Source organism: Silurus meridionalis, chromosome 3 (assembly GCF_014805685.1).
Source record: "Silurus meridionalis isolate SWU-2019-XX chromosome 3, ASM1480568v1, whole genome shotgun sequence".
Lineage (NCBI taxonomy): Eukaryota > Metazoa > Chordata > Actinopteri > Siluriformes > Siluridae > Silurus > Silurus meridionalis.
The window spans coordinates 14,091,781-14,114,133 of NC_060886.1; the positions used below are offsets into that span (position 1 = coordinate 14,091,781).

General features: G+C 37.9%; 1 protein-coding gene across 25 annotated transcripts in view; it reads left to right on the forward strand.

The window, feature by feature from the left end:
* The window catches only part of clasp1a (cytoplasmic linker associated protein 1a), a 54,383-nt gene that overhangs the window by 10,070 nt on the left and 21,960 nt on the right, over positions 1-22,353 (forward strand). For 24 of the 25 annotated variants that reach the window (XR_006924321.1, XM_046838733.1, XM_046838691.1 and 21 more), the window contains exons 3-17: positions 11,228-11,306; positions 11,492-11,595; positions 12,781-12,872; positions 13,295-13,370; positions 13,935-14,032; positions 15,082-15,152; positions 18,590-18,733; positions 19,339-19,415; positions 19,624-19,716; positions 19,790-19,935; positions 20,264-20,399; positions 20,600-20,670; positions 20,776-20,835; positions 21,348-21,425; positions 21,547-21,714. Coding sequence is in view for 24 of the 25 variants with exons in the window: in XM_046838733.1 (XP_046694689.1) it covers positions 11,228-11,306; positions 11,492-11,595; positions 12,781-12,872; positions 13,295-13,370; positions 13,935-14,032; positions 15,082-15,152; positions 18,590-18,733; positions 19,339-19,415; positions 19,624-19,716; positions 19,790-19,935; positions 20,264-20,399; positions 20,600-20,670; positions 20,776-20,835; positions 21,348-21,425; positions 21,547-21,714 (1,493 nt within the window). In the remaining variant the exon portion in view is untranslated. Of the gene's footprint in view, positions 1-11,227; positions 11,307-11,491; positions 11,596-12,780; positions 12,873-13,294; positions 13,371-13,934; positions 14,033-15,081; positions 15,153-15,516; positions 15,632-18,589; positions 18,734-19,338; positions 19,416-19,623; positions 19,717-19,789; positions 19,936-20,263; positions 20,400-20,599; positions 20,671-20,775; positions 20,836-21,347; positions 21,426-21,546; positions 21,715-22,353 lie in introns of those variants that run through there. The other variant, XM_046838857.1, reaches the window with a different exon arrangement.

Here is a 22,353-nt window from a genome sequence, read left to right on the forward strand (position 1 = left end):
CCTACTGTAATAGGTGTAGGCTTGGACCTACAGTCTCCTCTACTGCTATACTGGGAGAGTAGGAACATTTAACTACTGATGTACTTTAATTTCTGTAATGATGTACGTGGTCCCATGACTAGTTTTTCCAGTGAATTTTTATCAAATGATTTTAATGGCACTGGGCAGTACTTGTTCAGTCATGTCATGTTTGATGATACCGGGTGTTTGATTGCAGGTGAACCGGTTTTGGGAAGAGCAGAATTTGTCACATAGATATATTATTTATCTTACGTGTCATCTAATCAAATAGACACTCTCTTTTCTAATGCAATCTATCTGTCTTGGCCCAGCAATTATAAATGATTTGATCAGCTGGGCATTTCCTAGCAAAAGTAGAAATATATATTTACACACTATGGACAAAGGTTTGTGGACAACTGACAATAAAGTGCATGTCTGTGGTGAAGGCCCACAGGTGCTAAAATGAGGTCAGGCACAGATGATCGGGGAGGAGGCCTTGGGTGCAGTCAGGATTGCAGTTCATCTTGAAGATGTTCATTGGGGTTGAGGTTAGGGTTTTATTCGGATCATTTTGAATTCTTTCAATGACAATGTGTTCTTCCAGCTTGCATGGCAAGGACATTGCCATGTTGAAGCAGGTTTGGGCTCTTTATTTCTCTTACAGTAAAGGGAAATAATAATCCTGGCGCATAGATAAGCATTCTGTGCATTTTTATGTTTGCAATATGAAAGCCTTATAGGTTGGAAAAGGACCTGTTCACTGATAACCCTGGTGGATTAGATTAGATTTTTTTTTAATTACAAGCTGTATCCATGTTTTTCAGTACTCAGCATTCTGAGGCTAGTGGCAGAAAATTGTACTAAACATATGACACCTCATGAACTTATGGGCAGAGTGTGTGAGGCTGAGAATAGAGCAACATCGCCTGGTTTATACACATGCATGCTTATCTCTATTTGTGCTCCCTCTTTCTTTTCTCCTACTCCTCTCTCTGTTCTGCTATTGTGTTCTGTCAATGCTTCCCATTATACAGCTGCTGTTAATGAAGTCCTGAATGCTCCTATAAGCCATGTGTCTGAAAACGATGTAACTCATGACTTAACTGCTACAAGCCACTGAAAAGAGGATGGACATCTTTCACAGCACTGTGTCCATCTAAATAGTGATTGAAATAGGTTTTCAACTTTGTACCCACATAAAAAAACTAATTCTTATAGTCTTAATAATGTTTCAGAATTATTTTTGTTAATACAATATTTTTATAGTCAGGGTTTTGCAAGCAAGTTTTAATATTGCGATGCCAGAAAACACAGTAAAAGAGATTTTTTTTTTCTGTGGCAGAGTTTAGTAGCCATGAAACAACACTAAATCCTAACCCCCTAAAACAGATCAGCGTGAGGAAGTATTTTCTATAGTTAAAAGATGTGAGTTCTGACTTGTCCTAATAGTAATACTTTTTTTTGCTATTTCAAGTCCCAGCATTTAGAAACGGGCACAGTTGTGCTCTTAAACATGGTCCTTAACCTTCATTACATGTACCAATTAATTGTTGTTCCTTTACAACAGTGTCTGCACATTTTCACTGACATAGCCTTATAACCATTTACTTTTCAACAATGTCCACACATCTTTTCTGATATCTTCAGTCATCTCTGGGACAAAGCTCTCGATCCAGGTTGCTCGAATGTATTACTTTTAAATAAAATTTTTAATTTTAAGGAAGGTTGTGCATAAAACCCAGTGCTGCTCTGTCAAGCAGTGGCACATATTTCATTCAGAATAATGGATTGCGTCAATGTAAATGAAGTCTCCCATGTCAAGCGTTCAGTCAACCAATTCTCAGGTGCAACCGAGCGAATTAAAGTGATCATTTGTCATTCCTTGCTTAAAGTGGTGTAGTCATGTCGGGAACTTTTAATTCACATCATTTCCGGAAACAGACCTTCAAAACACTTGTCAGAAACTGCTTAGATATGATTCCCCCAGTGTCAAACTGATTCTTAGGTGCACTTTATTTTGACTACTGCAGGCTTTCAATTATAGAGATAACCTTTCAAAATGGGGGTTGCAACAATTAACGGATAAAATCGATAATAATAGATAATGAAATTGGTTGTCAATGAATGCTATCGATTAGTCGGGCTGAGAACACAGCCGCTTGTGAAATTGTGTACAGGGTTAACCGGCAGCAGTAACAAGTGTGTGTCCCAGATCACGTCACAAATAAGGGTGAATGAATTGTGGGGTGCTATTGTGTAAACTGTTTGTTTACTAACTTTGGGACAGTCGCACTTATACATTTGTACACCAATGCACATTTTTTCCTTTTCTATAATCAGGCCTGTTGGATTGCTGTGTTTCGTTTTATTATTCGCATTAGCATTTGTCTGCTATAGCAGTTCTTATCTGTTTTCATCTGCAATTATTAATAAAAACAATACAAATGTTTATTTACACAAATTGTTTCACCTTGCATACTCAGATGCTGATTTTTGAGAAATCCCCCATGCACTTCTCAACAAGCAGCCACTATAAGCTTGAATAAAAAGAAAAAAATTAAAGATCTTCTTCTTCTTTTGCCTTCTCCCATTAGGGGTCGCCACAGCGGATCATACGTCTCCATAACCCCCTGCCCTACATGCGCTGTCCCTCTAATAAACTTATTTCTAATCCTGTCCACCCTCGTCACTCCCAACGAAAACCTCAACATCTTCAGCTCTGCTACCTCCAGGTCCGCCTCCTGTCTTTAACTCCATGCCACTGTCTCTAAACCATACAACATCACAGGTCTCACCACAGTCATATAAACTTTTCCTTTCACTCTTGCATATACTCTTCCATCACAAATCACTCCTGCCACTCTTCTCCACTCACTCCACCTTGCCTGCACTCTTTTCTTCACTTCTCTAACACACTTTCTATTACTTTGCACTGTTGACCCCAGGTACCTGAACTTCTCCACCTTCTCCACCTCTTCTCCCTGCAACTGCGCAAGTCCACTGCCCTCCCTCTCATTCATACACATGTACTCTGTCTTACTCCTACTGACTTTCATTCCCCTTCTCTCAAACATGTACGTTCCAGGATCTTCTCAACCTGCTCCCTACTTTTACCACAAATAACAAAATCATCCTATACATAGTCCATGAAGACTCTTGTCTGACCTTGTCCATCAACCTGTCCATCACCACTGCAAGCAGGAAAGGGCTCAGAGCCGAATCTTGATGCAATGCAAACTCCACATTGAACCAGCCCCGCAATTCCTCATTCCACCACCACGTCTCTTTGTCTTCCTTTCTCTTTCCATGTGTCACACCAAGTACCTTTCTAGCTGTCTCCCTTATCACTCCTGCAGTAGTTGCCCAATCATTCAGCACCTCTTCACCACCACTAAACTCCTGTCTGACCTCTTCCCTGAATCTCACACTACACTCTTCCTCCTTCAGTTTCCACCATCCTATTCTTCTTTCAGTCCTCACTCTCCTCCTTGTATTCGCCTCCAAAACCATCCTACAGACCACCATCCGTTGTTGTCTAGGTACACTGTCCCCTGCCAACACCTTGCAGTCCCCAATCTCCTTTAGGTTTAATCTCCTACATAGAACATAGTCCACCTGTGTGCGCTCTTATACGTCACCCTATGTGTATAACGTATACGTATCCTCCTTCTTCTCAAAATGTGTTCACCACTGCCATTTCCATCCTTTTAGCTCTCCTTAAGACCATACCTACCAATCAGGTCTGTTCCCTTCACCTACATGCCCATTTGAAATCTGCCCCAATCACCAATCTTTCATTCCTAGGTACACCATCTATGACTTCATCTAACTCACTCCAGAATTTTTTCTTCTCCTCCATCTCACAGCCCACTTGTGGAGCATAAACACTGATGACATTTACCACCACCCCTTCAACTTCCAGCTTCACGTTGATCACCCTATCAGAAACTCTCTTCACCTCCATCACACTCTTACTGTACTCTTCCTTCAGAATCACCCCTTCACTATTTTTCTTTCCACCCACACCATGAAAGAACAGTTTAAACCCCCCTCCAATGTTACTGGCCTTACTTCCTTTCCACTTGGTCTCCTGAACACACAACTTGTCTCTCTTTTCTCTCTCCATCATATCAGCTACCTCTCTCTCTTTACAAGTCATAGTACCAACATTTAAAGTACCAACCAGAACTTCCACATTCCTCCACTTCTCCTTTCGCTGCTGTCTCTGTAGACGTCATCCTTCTCTCCTTCTACTCCTTCGGCCAACAGTAGCCCAATTTCCACCGGTACCCTGTTGGCTAACAATACCTGTGGCGGTCGTTGGTAACCCGGCCCTCAACCGATCCGGAATAAAATTCTGGTTTGTGATATGCATATTTGATTTGGCACGTTTTACGCTGGATGCCCTTCCTAACGCAACCCTCCCCATTTATCCGGGCTTGGGACCGGCACTAAGACAGCACTTGCTTGTGCAACCCTAATGGCTGGGTTGTCAAAATTAAAGATAATTAAACTAAAATTATGGATTTATATAGTTATATTTAGCAAAACATCTAAAAAAAAAAAATGGGTTTTTAAAAAATCTGATTAATCAGAAATAAATAAACAATCCTCAGATTTATCGATCAAAAAAATCGTTAGTTGCAGATCTAGGTGTAACCCATTTCCACAAAGTTTGGACTGCTTTGTTGAATCTGAAACTGACATTTTAAAAGCACTGTAAAGACTTGGCCACTGTGGGTTTCTGGTACTTATGGCACCTTTGTATCCAGTTAATTAAAACAATATCCTCTTTCATTAAAGTTATCACATTAGTGATCACATTGGCTCATCCCACGAGCTCCTCTCTCTGCCTCCACTCTTGAGTGTAAGGGTTTACGGACGAGTTGTCTTGGTAACCAGATGCTTTCTGATTATGCTGAGTGTTTGCCACAGTTCTGAGATATACTGCTGTATGATTTGTGGGGGTTGAAGACGGTTATTGTTTTATAAACATTTTTAGTATGATGGATGCATAGGAGCTAAAAAGAACAAGACTATTTCATTTGTGAGACTTTGATAATGTATGAGATCTTTTATTTGTGTTGACGTATGTGTGTGTGTGTGTGTGTGTGTGTGTGTGTGTGTGTGTATGTTTAATTTTTTAATTTTTATTTTTTTAAGGAAGAAACAAATCCATTTATAGTAATTACCGGTATATTCTTCGCAGAATAATGTATGATGTATCTTAAGTTGTAATGTAGCATACCAGTGTAAATGTTCATTAGGGGAAAGAGGTTGGCAAAACAGACGTGGGATCGACAGAGTGATGAGAAAAGTAGGCAGGAGTACAAGGAGATGCGGCAGCAGGTAAAAAGGGATGTGGCGAAAGCCAAGGAAAAGGCATATGAGGAGCTGTATAAGAGGTTGGACACTAAGGAAGGAGAAAAGGATTTATACCGATTGGCCAGGCAGAGGGACCGAGCTGGGAAGGATGTACTGCAAGTTAGAGCAATAAAGGATGGAGAGGGAAATGTGTTGACTAGTGAGGAGAGTGTGTTAAGAAGGTGGAGGGAGTATTTTGAGCAGCTGATGAACGAGGAAAATGAGAGAGAGAAGGTTGGATGATGTGGAGTTGGTGAAGCAGGATGTAGATAGGATTAGTAAGGAGGAAGTGAGAGCAGCGATTAAGAGGATGAAGAATGGAAAGTCGGTTGGACCAGATGACATACCGGTAGAAGCGTGGAGATGTTTAGGAGAGATGGCAGTGAGTTTTTAACCAGATTGTTTAACAGGATTCTGGAAGGGAGAGGATGCCTGAGGAATGGAGAAGGAGTGTGCTGGTACCGATCTTTAAGCATAAGGGAGATGTGCAGACCTGCAGTAACTACAGGGGAATTAAGTTGATCAGTCACACCATGAAGTTATGGGAAAGAGTAGTGGAAGCCAGGCTGAGAGAAGAGGTGACCATCTGTGAGCAACAGTATGGTTTCATGCCGAGGAAGAGCACCACAGATGCCTTATTTGCTTTGAGGATGTTGATGGAGAAGTATAGAGAAGGACAGAAGGAATTGCATTGTGTATTTGTGGATTTAGAGAAAGCGACGACAGAGTGCCAAGAGAGGAGTTGTGGTATTGTATGAGGAAGTCAGGTGTGTCAGAGAAGTATGTGAGGGTGGTGCAGGACATGTATGAGGACAGTGTGAAGGCAGTGAAGTGTGCAGTAGGTACGACAGACTGGTTCAGGGTGAAGGTTGGACTGCATCAAGGATCGGCCCTGAGCCCTTTCCTGTTTGCAGTGGTGATGGACAGGTTGACGGACGAGGTCAGACAGGAGTCTCCTGGACTATGATGTTTGCAGATGATATTGTGATTTGTGGTGAGAGTAGAGAGCAGGTTGAGAAGAGCCTGGAGAGGTGGAGATATGCGCTGGAGAGAAGGGGAATGAAAGTCAGTAGGAGTAAGACAGAGTACATGTGTGAATGAGAGGGAGGGCAGTGGAGTGATGCGGTTGCAGGGAGAAGAGGTGGAGAAGGTGGAGGAGACAGTGGCATTGAGTAAAAGACAGGAGTTGGAGCTGGAGGTAGCAGAGCTGAAGATGTTAAGGTTTTCGTTGGGAGTGACGAGGATGGACAAGATTAGAAATTAGTTTATTAGAGGGACAGCACATGTAGGATGTTTTGGTGACAAGGTGAGGGAGGCGAGATTGAGATGGTTTGGACATGTGCAGAGAAGGGACATGAATTATATTGGTAGAAGAATGCTGAATATAGAGCCACCAGGTAAGAGGAAGGCCAAGGAGGAGGTTCATGGATGTGGTGAGGGAAGACATGCAGGTAGTTGGTGTGAAAGAGGCAGATTTAGAGGACAGGGTGGTATGGAGACGGATGATCCGCTGTGGCGACCCCTAATGGGAGCAGCCGAAAGAAGAAGAAGAAGATAGAGACTTAAATCACGTTTGTACGTCGCTCTGAACAAGGGCATCTGCTAAATGCCACAAATGTAAATCAATAGAAAATCAATAGCAAAGACAACAGAATTGCCTATGATCTTCTGGTGGTGGGATGGCATTCTCCCATTCCTCTGTCAAACACAGATATTAACCAATCAATGTTAGCCCATATGTGGAAGAGGGCAGAGAACACTTTACTCCAATGTGTTATGCTACCCTATGATGCACCATGGCAGAAAAGTGTTGGTTAACTCACTCAAAAGAAACATGTTTTTACTCTAATCGATGTGTCAGTGTTGCCTGGCCGTTTCCAAATCTCACCAGAGGAAACATTAGTTCTTAGGTGACGTTTGGGACCTATTTCCATACACTCCACAAATGTAATGTGGCTGTTTGCATTTCAGACAACCAGCAGTGGTGTGAGTGATCACATCACAAGACACACCCAACAAACCTGTCCACATGTGAGCCAGATTGCTATCAAGTGTGAACCAGTGTGGCTGGTGTATGTGTTTTTGTTTTGTTTTCTCTAGTGGAAATTTTTTATTTTCCAGTGAGATTTGTTTTTTAACTTTTTTACCAACAGGAATAAAATGAGGTTAGATATATTAGTACTGTGTAATATTGTGTATAAAATGATGGTGCTGTCTTTTTCTTTTTTTTTAAACTACTGAACTTGAAGTAGTAAATTATGAAGTTAAATTGTTTGCTTGCAGTGTTACTCATAAATTCGTAAATGACAGTAACATAAACGATTATACAAACAGCCAAAACATATTCTTGGGATTTATTTATAGCTATGGTGCACATCTTGATTAATACCCCCTCAGACTACAGGGTGACTAAGAAATTTATTTTTGCACTTTTTCTTTATTACGAGATCCCTATGTCATTGCAGTATTCAACAGCTTAAAACCTGGAAATGTTTAATCTGTTAAATTATAGGGGAGGGCATGTTTCAGAATAATGCTTGTTTTTATTGCTTTGTTATGTTATGGGGCTTGATGATGTTTAACTGCCTGTGGCTGTGTGATTATTCTCATCCTGGTAACTGGTCTCATCAGCTCTGAGAATATCAACCCTTTAACTGTGGCTGTGTGTAGTTGTACTTCTGATCTCCGATGCTTCAGTTACTTAAATTCTCTCAAAGGAATCTGTTAGAAGGGTCTTGTGATAAATCATATAAAGTATTTTTGTATATTTAATATCTTGTGCTGTGTTTTTCAGTTGAAGGGTTAAGAGTTTATTTAGAATATGTACTTACGCTTGTAGTATATGATGGATGTTAAAATACTCAAAATTTAGCTTCTGAAACATGGACATTTTTAAGGCACTTCCTAAACCCTTATATCTTAACTGCATTCCTAGCACAGGAACGCACTGTATTTAACAAAAAAAAAAATTTCCATCATTGGCAGAGTTCAGGCCTATTTATGCTCTGAACAGGTTTTTCTTTCCTGGCATTATTAAAGAAAAAACTTTAAATTCAGTCACTGCAACATGCACAATCCAAACAAAGTTTGGTTTCATTCGAACAGGCAGGAATATGGCAAGTCTTTCTACTTTTCTGAAAGACTGAAAGGTTGCGGCTTTCCAGTATTCATTTATGGTAACGTGTAAGAATCCCTTCGTATTTTGTGTGTGGGTACAATGCTGCTTTGTGCAGACACACAGTTCGAGATAGGAGCATTTGCATTTGAGAAAGTAGAGGAAAAAATAGATTGCCCTCAAGCTTTGTTTTTTTTTTTTCTTTTTTGTTTTAAACAGATTACTCTAAAATGCTTTCTTGCAGGTCTGTTATTTTTTTTTTAGTTTGTGCATAGCATGACTCTTATTCGCCTCATGTTATAGCTGAATTCATTGTTTTCTGCCCCGAGCACTGGTTCAGTGTGAATCAGTTTGGCAATGGCTCTTTGATCGATAATCTAATCAACTTGAAACTGATATTTAGCCTCGGCATCGTTCTCCGTTTAAATCTGAGTGCATGTGCAAGTTTCAGTGAATTAACACTTTTTATATTACCTAGCTAAACCTGTTAATGTCGTCTTGACATGAGCGTGTAAGATCACATGGGCAACATTTTAAGGGTTTGTTTGCTTGGCATGTGCAATGGAAATGTAAAACCACTCGATTAGATATAGGAGGTGTAATGTGTCCTGAAATCTTTCGTTCTTTCGTTCTCTCTCTCTCGCTGTCTCACTCTCTCTCTCTCACAGGAATACGCTCTTGACTTACACAGCTTATAGAAGTACAGATGTGCCAATGGGCATAAATGCATGTTTATATCATGTAGTTTATAGGTTTTGTAAAGCACTTGTTTTTATAGAATAGAACAGGGAAGCAAGCAGTGGCACGCTGCAGGCCGACATGGTATGTGCCAGTGCTGCTAATATGCATGGAATAAGGATAAGATTTCACTAGACTGACAGGGTTGATAAATATCCAAGATCTGATCAACTAAAAGCAGCTAGGGCCCTGTTCACACCTGGCTTTAACATGCATCCTGGGTGATCTGATTATTAGATACTGATTACTCGCACATTCTCAGGCAGTCTAGGATGCTTATGGCCACATTTCTAGTGTAATTATTGTGAGACGCCAGAATTCCTGCCTGGTAGAACATGAATGATAATATACGTGCCTGGCAGCCCTTCTCCGGTGCAGACAATGTATGAAATACGACCACGAGTGGTTTCTACATAGGCGTTTATAATGTCAGGGGTGGACATTTATGTGTCTCAGTTGTCCGCTTGCAAACCATTTATATAGGGTTCATGTTAATGCCAGGTGTGAATGGGGCCTTATAGACAAGCACATCAAACCTGTTGTTGATCTGCAATCCACACACTGAATGTTCTGTGAATGGATGGTGAAGTAAAGGTTCAGTGTTACTTTTTAGAATGGCCTTAAACCAATAAAAGGATTTGTGGAATGCTCAGGATTCCATAAGGAGATGCTCTGAACAGCTTTCAAGACCCACTAATTACATCAGTCATTTTAATTGCAGGCTTTTTTGAGATCTTGTGTGTGTAACAGTCCAGTTGTCAGGCGATCAGATATAATGTTGTGCATAAGATTAAACAGAAGTGGTAAGACTACAAAGCAGGTCAATAACAAATTATCATTTTGTGTCTGTATTAAAAATGAAATTGTGTCCTGTAGATGGCTTAGTTCTCCTGCAGTTTAAGACTTATTTACTGTAATTATTATAATTTTCCATTGTTTTAATATCTTCCAACCCGTCTGCTGATGGAGCTTTATAGATAAGTGTGTAGGTGCAGGAAAATACTCTCATAGTAGTGAGTAAATTATATGGGTGTATTTGAAGACTTCTGTATATGATTTGTAAAAGAACAGTACTGATTACTACACTACTACTGACCATATGATTTGTTAAAGACCAGGATAACTGTTGTTTCTGCCTTTTTTCAATCTGCATTCACTTGCTTATTGCATGTATTTGGATATCGGTATCTAAATATTACAAATCCAAACTCAATTTTGCATTTAGTTCTCATGTTATAAACTATTACTTAAGATACACTGACTGAGCACTTTATTAGGAAGAACTGTACTCATTCATGCAGTTATTCTGATAAGCAAATTGTGTGGCAGCAGCGCTTTCGTAGTCAAATTTGGTGTTCGACGATACCAATCAATTTATGGATGAATGCCATTGCTTGTGTATGTAACTCTTGTTACTGAACATTTCTCATGGCCACAATTTACTTCTAATAGCTGCAGCTCAAACTGGTTTCATGAACCATGAGTGCAATATTCTTCATCTACAGCAACTGCATTATAGTCATGTCAACCACAACCGTGTCGGAATGTTTGACATCTCATTCATGCTATTAAGACCTGATGCTTGAGAGCAGAGATACCTGTGTAATACTGAAACATTATTTCTAATAAAGTGCTCAGTTAAGGGTATGTTCTAGTCTATATAATTGATTAAATAGTATAGCTAGCTGATTAATGTAGAAAACTAATAGTCAACATGGCGAGACTCAGAGAAGTACCTAAATTGTTTATATTCTACAGCCTTTTTTTTTTTTTTTTTAGCTAAAGAAGGTAACGTTAGTAACTGAAATAAATTTTTATTACTGCAGTTTGTCCTTTTTATTTTTGACTTTAAATTGCTGCTTAATGTTGCTGCTGCGTTAATTTTATTTATTTTTAATCATAATTTTTATTATTTTTTGTTAGAATGATTAAGCAGTACTTATCAGTAAATTGGACAAATGATCTAAAACATATTTAAATAATTCTTTTTTTCTTGTTTTTTTTTAGTTGGCTTTGCTGGGAATCGATATTTTGTCTGCCCTGGTGACGAGATTACAAGACCGTTTTCGGCCCCAGATCGGAACAGGTGCGTTTCTTTCTTCTTGTTTTATTGATCTATTTCCCTTTATAAAAAAGGGAAATTATTTCTTAAAAAATGAATACATCAGAAGTCCCTTTCAAATAGGAGCATGTACATGAGAGTTGATTGATGACTGATTTTAAAAATTGATTTGTATTGGTGGTTTTTGTGTTTCTTTTTTATTTTTTTAGTATTACCTAGTTTAATAGATCGATTAGGTGATGCCAAAGATCAAGTCAGAGACCAGGATCAGACACTGCTGCTGAAGATCATAGACCAGGCTGCAAACCCTCAGGTAGTTCTACACTGAATTTGCTGTAAATGTGGTATATATTAGGGCTGCAACATCTAATCGATAATCTATAATTGAAATCCGTTGTCAACTAATGCCGTTATCTGTTATTCGGGCTGCGCAAGTTACGGGTTTAGCATGACTAATATAACACAGCCGCTTGTGACATGGCAGAGAGTTACAGGGTCAACCTGCAGCAGCATGAAGGCGAAACATCAGTAAAAACTGTATAATCCTCATCATGTGGAAATGGAATAGTTTAATGAAGTTCTATTGTGTAAACTGTTTGACACTTCCATAGTGAAGGATTCAGTTAAAACTGCTGCAAACAAACACTAAATCCAAAAGCAGCAAATAACTGCAGCAGTAAACAATTACATTTTAGTCACTGTTGTGTTTTTCACCCAATGCTTATGCATTTGTACAACACTGTATATTTTTTCCCTTTTTTTAAAATTTTTTTTTTAATAAAGTCTTTTCCATTCAATTCTCTTTATATAGCATTTGTCTACTGCAACAGCAATGCGTTTTCAAACGTGATTTACTGCGGCTTTACTACGTTCACATGCTTGTTTTCAATGTTATTTAATCTATGTATATATCATTCAATTATGATAGAAAATAAATTGTATGTTTCAGATGCTTATATCTTCACAACTGGAAAAAAAAATCCTGTTTTTTGTTCTTCCTCATAAGAAAAATTGTCAACCATGTTGTATTATATTTTATATTATTTTTAAATGCGGCTTTCAACTTGCAATCTGCAATTACCATAAAAAATAATACAATTGTTGATTTGCACAAATTACAAATTACAGATAGAAACAACCCAGCATGAGTGAATTTGTTGAGAGGAGAAATCCCCCATGCACTCCTCAATGTTAAAATTAAAGATAAACTTGGTTGCTTTTGCATTTTTTTTTTTTGTACACTTTTATACATAACCATGACTTAGGATTTTATAGTTATAATACACAAAACATCTTAAAGTTAAAGAAATTAAAAATTGATTAATCGATTTTTTTGAATAAATATAATAATCGTTTGATTAATCGATTATCAAAATAATCGTTAGTTGCAGCCCTAATATAGATCTTTGCAAATCATAATTATATTACTGTCTTCTCAGCCAAATTATAAAGACTGCATAATTATTTGTAGGACAATGAATTTACATTGTTTTTGCAGTACGTGTGGGACAGAATGCTGGGGGGATTCAAACACAAAAACAACAGGACCAGAGAAGGAGTCTGTCTTTGTCTCATTGCAACATTAAACATGTAGGTCTCACTTTTTACTTTCTCTGACATGTTCTTTTTGTAGTATATAATCATAAAGAAATTATATAGTCTTTACCAATTATCATCCTAATGGCAGTGTTTTAAAGACTTTTGATTTCATTTAATTTACATCTTTGAAAGAATTTATCATTTCTGGTAAACCATAAATTGTTCTTTTTAGTCATGTATTTAATTATTATGCTGAAACTGTAAATACTAATGAAGCCTTAATTTTAAAATTCTGCAAAAAAATATAAAAAACAAATGGTCTCAATGCTCTGTTTATACCTGAAATTACTGTCCTAGTTGATATCAGATGCATATGCATTGATAGTGTGAATTGGGTATTTGTTAAATGTAACTTCAGTCTTCCAAAATTCATTAAATACATTCCTTTTGTTATTTTCTTCTCTCTCCTTTAGGTATGGTGCCCAAGGTTTAACTCTAAACAAAATTGTACCACATATATGTAATCTGTTGGGAGACCCCACCAGTCAGGTCTGGACCTTGTTTTGTTTGTAAAGTAGTTTGTACACATCCTTCGTTAACACTCATTTATGTATTATGTTATATTGTTTCACTTACCCTAGTATACTCTGATTTAATCATATGATCTAATACAAATGTATCATTAATCTCCTTTACCAGAGAATTTGCAACTCCTTTTTGTGAGTTAGAGGGCCCCCCTGTGGTGGTATTTAGAAAACATTCACCAACATTATCTTCATAATTGCAAACAGAAGTGTTGCAACAATTTCCAGTCCATTTGTTTTGATGTGGGGATCAAGAACGGCAACATACATTTCAATAAGTGAAAATTTAAAGAGAGTGAAATTAAAGAAATCTTTAAACCATAATGTGCCCTGTGCAAAGCCTTCTGCTTATTTTTGTATAATTTGCAGAGGGGTACACTTGGAGAATTTGTATTAGATGAATATTAATAGAGATTATTCATGATTCTTAGTAGATCATTTAAAAATGGCTAAATCCATTGTCTATACATTAGCTTTTTTTCCCCACATGTGCCTTTGTTTGTTTCAATCCTGTCCTGTTTCTTGCCAGGTGAGAGACAGTGCCATGAATTGCCTTGTGGAGATATATAGACATGTTGGAGAAAGGGTTAGAGTGGACCTCAGCAAGAAAGGTCTACCACAATCACGGTGAGATCAGTGGGGCAGAGGGTCTTCTCCATCACTAACTATATTTCAAGTGTTTAAACACCAAACAATGTTTAGATGAGGTTTACATGTAAATATAGTGTTTTGATTACATTGAAATTATGCAGCATACATTTAATGCGATGTTTTATCGCCACAAATCTCTGATTTTGGGAGTTATTTAGAAGAACTTCCATTTTTGTCTTTTTTTTTTTTTTTTTTAATAACACAGGCAGAATATTCCCATTTGAGAACCAAAGCTGTAGGGAAATGTGAATTGTCTATTCTCTAGCTGTTTGATAAATGAATGGGTAGACACATGCTCAGATGAATCGAATTATTCCCAGCCCCACCATTTTGATCAGATTATCTCTTGTGTTTGCGCTCTCTATAAATATACAAAGGGTATGAGAGCAAATCTAGACTTTGAATAGGATTGTGTGAAATGTCCACCAATCCTGCTATTTTATTGTGGCCTGAATATTATTGTAATATCGGCTGGGATTCTGTTACTCTGTAATCACTAATCAGCCTCCTTCAGAGGGAAGATTTCATCAAGGTGTTTGATATTGTAGGACGTGAGGTTTGATATTGTAGGACGTGAGGTCTAGCTGTAGTGTCAAATTCAGCATCAAACAATTATAATGTGCAGTCTTTAAGAGATGGCTTATATGTGAACAGTGTTCAGGTATATGGCTGTGCAGGGAGCTTCAAATAGTTTCTTTTGTTCTTGATGTGATCTTGAGTTTGTCCTCGTTCACATGTTTATGCAACATACCAGACAGCAACTAACACAGGTGTTATAGATACAGGTCTGACAATTGCTAGATCATTCATTACTCTCAAAAATAGGCTGCTGTGGACATGCACATGAATTATTTAGAACATTTGTCAATGTACATTTTAATTGAGAAGACATTTTTTTTAAAGGGTAAAATCGTTCACATTTTATATTTGTTTTCTGGCATAATTTTCAAAATAAGTTAATTGTAATCGCTGTTAATTATTGTTATTTAATTAATTATTTTTTTAATTATTATTTCTTCTTCCAGGTTGAATGTCATTTTTGCCAGGTTTGATGAGGTCCAAAGATCTGGAAACATGATCCCCTCTACTGGGTCTGGTAAGGTTAGATTTGGTGTTAAAGACCTGCCATTATTGATTCATTTTTTGCAGTTTATAGTTTTCTATTTATGTCCATCATTTGTGCAGCAGTTTGTTTGATTGAAATATAATTTAAAAAAAAGTTCTATTTTGCCACACTTTTTTTCTATGGAAGAATGAATGGTATGCATTCGGTGACATTCTATGGCAACAGGAGATAATCTCTTTTCCGTAAATTGCTTACACACACACACACACACACACACACACACACACACACACACACACACACAAGTAGATCTAGCTTTTCGTAAGCGCAGTGGGGTGACTTTTGTCTTCTGTGCAGTCACAAGATCAGAGCAGAAGGAAGGAAAGGGAGGGGGCAGGACACCAGAGAGGCACTCTCATAGAGTTTGAAATTATAATTTTTTTTTCTTTACCATCTGTTTGCTTGTTTTATGAGTGAAAAAGACTCTTGCATTTTGACAACAGGAGAAGGTAAGGAGTAGAACAATGAAATGATTTCCCGCACACTGATATCGGGTGTTTGTAGTTATTTTAAACGTGTGTGTTGTAGAGAATAGTTGTTGCGAGTCAGTGACTGTTAACTCGTTATTTTCCATGGAAAACATTCTGTTGAGTGACCGGAACTCTCGCTCTAATGCAGGCACAATGAAAGAAAAGTGTTCCTTGAAGTACTGTGTGAAGAATATTTTGTAAACTGAAGTTAAAATCCAAGCAACCGTTTATTATTCACCAAAGGGTCATGTTATTGTCTGAGAAGGGACTCTGTTAGTAAATGAGGGAGGGTTGAACAGTTTTTAAACTCCTCATTCTATTATTTTCCACTATATGTAAAGAGTAGCTCTGGATTAGATTGACTGGTGCGGTTTTGTCATTGCCTGTCAACAAAATGCAGTTTTGTATGTACCAGGAGTAAAGTGCGTATCGTAGCAATCAGAAAGTGGTTATTATTCAAATTATTTGGATTTATTTTAGATTAAGGCCTACATTTAAACACAGACCTTGTACTTGTGGATTTATTTTTCATTTAAAGCTGCAGGGAGGAGTGAAGTGTTTGAGTCATGTCTGTGCTAAGCCGTTCATTATTTTTTACAAATGTATATTCTAATTAGCGTCACTTTTGCCAATTTCCCATTGGTAAATTTCCCATTGGGATGAATTGGGATCATCTGTCTGTTAGTCTTTACATAATACATTTCTAAAGGTTTAACACAAGTTAAAGAGGCTATGAGTACAGACACACCTCATTCCACCATAGTGGGATCACAATCACAGACTCTCATTGCCAGCACCTAACAAAGTGTTTACCCATATTTACTCATACCAATCATTCTGCAGCTGACTCCAGTTCATAATCATATTCTGCGTATATCATATTGCATCGTTAAGTCTGCCATGCCAGTACTTGTGTTTTATAAAGAATGTGCTCACTGTCTTTTTAAAAATTCTGTATATTCTTTTGTTTAGTTTATTAGGGTAGATTCACATGCTGTTTGTCAGGTCCCCAGTTCTTATTGGCGTTTGGTTGGGGGGCGGGGGGGGGCATTGCTGTCAAAAGCAGGATACTGCAGGATAAACCCATCTCCTTCCTGTTTCATTAATAGCGTTTCCTTTTTACTTTGTAAGCAACACACACAAGAGATTCTTACATGGATGCGTTGGCTTCTTTTATTATGCATGCCACTTACTGTGCCTCTTATTATATACATGTGTACAAAGGCTGCTTTGATATGCTGAACTAAATAAGTACAGCCCTATTTTTATGATGTTAATCATCTTAGTGTCCTTTTAACATCTGTCCAGCAGAGGGAGCCCTTTCATTTTTTTTTTTTTTTTTTTTTTTTTTTTTTAAGAAGCACAAGTTTAAATGTTTTGTCTTCTTAAAAAAAAAAAAAAAGTGTTGCTTGCACATGCAGTGATGTATATATTTCTAGCCTTTATCATCTGCGTATGAGTACTGTCATTAAACTGAAGTAATCCGTTATATGTCATGGCTTATGGTTATATAATGAAGACCTACATAACATTTCTGAGATACCTCTATCTTTTCTATTCCGTAGAGCCCCAGGCTTTGGGGTCTTTATTTGTAACAGTCAAAGCTTGTCAGCAAAGAAAAATGTCTGCACAACTGCCAATAGATGGTACAAATCACTGCACGACCTGTGTGCGCATCGCAGATGATAAACTGTCTGTTTGGAAATTGATAATGGGTGCAAAGCAATTTGTGTTCGTACTTACTCGAGTCCTGAGCAGTTTTGTTCAGCGTTAGTGTAGATTAATCAGCTTTACATTTTGAGTCACCAGTTGATGAAGTGCTACTTAAAGCGATCCAGTCAGAATTTTATTGGCTTCTGATGGTGTTTGCTCTTTTTTAGAACAGCTCATCAAAATGACTCTTGATGTGGAAAATTAAATTCTGCTATTTAAGTTTAAACATAAATCAACTGTGTTTCATTCTATATTATAGTGACAAAATAAGGTTTTCCACATTTACTTTCAAGGCAAGCTGTTTCCATTTAGTCTTTCACTACATTAAGGCCTCACTGTCTGGCCGTGTGTAGCGGCAAATCGTTAACAGAATACTGACCGCATCGGTTGTGTGTAAACAGTAAGTAAGAGAACACTGTAATCTCATTCGAATGCTGATGTCAGTTGATAACCTGACAATGAAGAGCCTCCATTCTCAGTTTTTGAAGAATGACCAAGGAGACATGATCCTGCTATTATGACTCCTGAGGCACCAAAATTCAAATTGGTTTTTTACAAAAGCTTGACCAAATACCTAGTATGTTTGTATCTACTTATTTGTTTTTGTGCCATTGTCACAACAACAATTGATTGAACTGGAAATCAGTTTCAATCCATTACATTGTTTTACTTTATTAGTATTTCCATTTGTTTTATTTGTGCTCATTTTTACAATAAATAAGCATGACTAAACAGGGCTATAACCTGTTTAGTAACAGAACTATTAGGCATTTTATGAATATGGATACACAAACACAGGATCAAACCGGAACACATCTTAGATTTCAAGTGTAGAGGCATTTTATTGTGACACAGTGAAATACACAGGTTCTGTTCTGTTGCACTTTGCATGGACTATTGATTTTGGTGTTGCACTCACATGGTGGTGATTTAATTTATTTAATGAGTGTGTTGACTGATTCAATGAGTCGTCAATAAACAGAACCAGAGAATAAAAGAATTAAAAAAAATTGGTGACACATTTAAAATGTTACATTAATTAATTATGCGTACACAAACCGTGCAGTGTTTTTTAGTTAATCTTGATCAAATATATCAGGATATGTAGGAAATTCTCCAGATTGCCAAGTTATGTGTAACATCTTATTAAATCTCTGCTCATGAAAGTACAGATTGATTGTAAATAGTAAAAGTGTGGCTCAAAGTTTCACCTCTCGTGTGCAGATAAGAACTTTGATGATGAGGACTCTGTGGATGGGGGCAGGTCCTCTTCTTCCACTTCGTCTAAAGGTTTCTCCAGCAGCAAGCGCGGAGGAAACATGGGCTCAATGAGACGACCCAGTTCTGCCTCAGCACCCAGAGCTCCAGGTAACTCACACAGACCTTTCACTTAGTGTCCACACATGTGCTTCACGTGTTTTTCTGGTCTCGGTATGATTGAGCGTTATGTAATTCTTTCTGTAGAAGGCAATCTATTTTTCCTTGATATTTCGCCTGGGTGGAAATTGTGCCCTAGGACATTATACCTTATGGTTATAGTATAATATTTATAGTGAAGCTTATGGTTTTAATTGACATTTTAAATAATATGGCATCACTGGTTTGAAAACTGAGTTAACACAGTAACTGCAGAGAGGATAATTAACACAGCACCATTCAGATCTCAAATTCAGTGCTGATTAAAATCCTATAGGAGCCACAGTGCAGACAGTAGTGGTGACTGCAAGGCACTGTTGTATTGAGTTTTTGAGACTAGGTGTGTTACCATATAATTAAATGTAGCTCTAAGCAGATAAGTAATGTATCTTTTGAGTTTTGTACTAAAGGCGTTTTTGAGACTTGTTATATTCCTTATTTTCACACAGAATCGAAGTAGAACTAATCTATAAGGAAAGACTAATTCTAATTAATTTAATAAAAGATAAATGCACCTAATGCTCTGTATGTTTTTGGATATATTGCTTTTTCCACAGGGAAAGAGGGAGCCACTGCAGGAGCTGTCGATGAAGAAGACTTTATTAAGTCATTTGAAGACGTCCCTGCTGTGCAGGTAAGTTTATATGCATATCAATGTATCGTGCCACAGTTATTATAGTGCATTTTAAAAAGAGGACATGTTCGGTTATGAAGTTTACCTCTCAGGTTAATAATTATATAATAGATGAGATTTAACACTTGGGTGGGACATGGCTTCAATTGTGATGGTTTTTTTTTTAAGAATCATCTGTGACAAACCATAGTTTATATCTTTTTGACAGATCTATTCCAGCAGAGACCTGGAAGACTCAATCACAAAGATCCGTGAGGTCTTGTCAGATGATAAACATGACTGGGAGCACAGAGTGGTTGCTGTAAGTAATGCTCAAGTCTGTTTGTTACTTTTAATAGAGACTAGCATCAAAGCTTGTGTTTTTGTTTCACCAGCTGAAGAAAATACGCTCACTGCTCCTGGCGGGAGCTGCAGAACACGAGGGCTTCCTTCAACAGCTCCGACTTTTGGAAGGTGCTTTCAAGCTCTCTGCAAAAGATTTACGATCCCAGGTGGTCCGGGAGGCCTGTATTACTCTTGGGTATGAGACTCCTGATTGTGTTTTGGATCTATTGATTGGGTGTTTATTATTTTTAAATATACAGCTAAATAGTAATGATTAAAAAAAAGTTAGAAGCACTTTCATGTTCTTGCCAGAATTCATGCTGGCTGCAGATTGCTGTGATGGAATATATTTTTGAACAGGTCGTTAATAATTTCTTACCTTAACATATGTGAACCTAAAGTGAGAGAAGCATAGATAAATTTGTGTCTGATGTTTTTCTGTCAACCATGTGTCTGCCTGATACATTTCTGTCTGTACCTGCAATCAAGCATTCCACAGACAAGTTGTTTTTTTGCCCTCTTAGGCATGTGTCCTCAGTGATTGGGAACAAATTTGACCATGGAGCAGAAGCCATCATGCCCACGCTGCTCAATCTCGTACCTAACAGCGCCAAAGTCATGGCCACATCAGGTGTGGTTGTTATTCGTCTTATTTTACGGGTAAGTTTTGTACATATGTGGATTTCATAGTCGGTCCCGAAGTGTTTAACACGCATAATCTGTAAATAAAGTTTGAGCTAAGGATAATATGATGATAGCTCAATCGTTCACAGTTAGACAGGTTTAAAATGTAAATCTAAAAACGGAAGAACCACTACACATTTTGGACTTCATTTAAATTCTTTATTTTTTTTTCTTAGCATACGCACTACCCTCGCCTTATCCCAATCATCACCAGCAACTGCACCTCCAAATCAGTGGCTGTTCGAAGGTAAACATTTATGGTTATTTAATATAACAAAGTTTAATCTCCTTTAATGTTGTTCCTTTTCAATTTAAAAAAGTGCTTTGAAACCTGTAATGTTTTCTCTTTTAGACGCTGTTATGAATTTCTAGACCTGTTATTGCAAGAATGGCAGACACACACACTAGAGAGGTGAGTGCAAAACGAAACGAAAGAAATTTCCCTTACTTGTGTAATTTAGACAATGAAGATAAAAAAGGCCCCCAGAAACTGCTATTGATATTCTCATGAAGTGTGTGCATTTCGCTTGAACTCCTCAGTCACAGAGTTGGCAGCATTTAACTTATGATAGTGTGTCTTACTTACCTCATCTTGGATGAACGACTGAGGAATGAGTCTTTTCACAAGTTTTAATTGATGAGCCAGGAGTGAGCATTAACCATGCATCCCTGCTGTTTCCATGGCAATATTCCCCAGAGCCCTTTTATAAGGAAGGCTGGCTTCCCACTCTCCCTTCTTTCTCTTTGGGCTTTTCCTGTGATTTGGGAGTTGTAAAAGGATTAGTACCAGGTCCAGAAAGTTTCAAATAACACAGACCGCTTTGCCTTTAAAGGCTTTTCTTTCTAGGGTAGAGAAGGGACACGGCTGTAAGCTATTTGTAGTAGCGTGAGTATACATTTAAGCATGTTTCCGTACTATCCTAGACATGTTGCGGTTCTCACCGAGACCATCAAGAAAGGAATTCATGACGCCGATGCAGAGGCCAGATCTATAGCCAGAAAGTAAGTCTGCCTTTTTTTTTTTTTTTTTTTTTTGTCTGAACATTTCATTTGGCTCTACATTTCATTATGTTCCAGCTTTCATTACAAGTCTGATGGTTAATGGTTTTTTTTTTTTGTGCAGGTGTTATTGGGGATTTCACGGTCACTACAGCCGAGAGGCAGAGCACCTGTTTCAAGCTCTGGAGTCGACCTATCAGAAAGCCATCCAATCTTACCTGAAGAGCTCAGACAGCATAGTGTCATTGCCTCAGTCTGACCGTTCCTCTTCCAGCTCTCAGGAGAGCCTCAAGTGAGACACACACATACACATAGCCCTTGATAAACTTGGTTTGCTGTATTAATTTAAAATTGGAATTTGTTTGTTTTGAACACATACAATACCAAAAAACCTCTAACATTAAACAGCTACAGGCATCATGTTTTTGACCAACAATATTCACTTTAACACAACCCCTAGGGTTCTGTTACAGCCAAGCCTGTCACTGGTACTAATGTTTTTGCTCATGTATGATTGCACACCCAAGGCAGATGTGCATGTCTCATGCTTGATTGGTGTGCTGTTAGCATAGTAATGCTGTGCTGAATATTAGGCCAATTATCTCATCTCCAACTAGCATATGCTTGGATGTCTGTTTAAAAAGAGTGAGATCAGCTTTCCACATTTATCACTTAGAGTGCTGGAGCAGGTGCACCAATGTTTTCACTTACTATTCAGCTGGAGCAAACAAAAGCATCATCACCATGGTTGCTGTTTACAAAACCCAGTAAGCACATTAATCACCAAGGAAGAGTGAAGTTAATGTTGGTACAGCCTTACATTTATCTAATAATGTGAAATATGAACAAACTATCATACTGGTTATTAATGTGTAGATTATGATGTTATTTAAGCCAGATTGTAATTGTTTAAATTCTGAACTCCACCCAG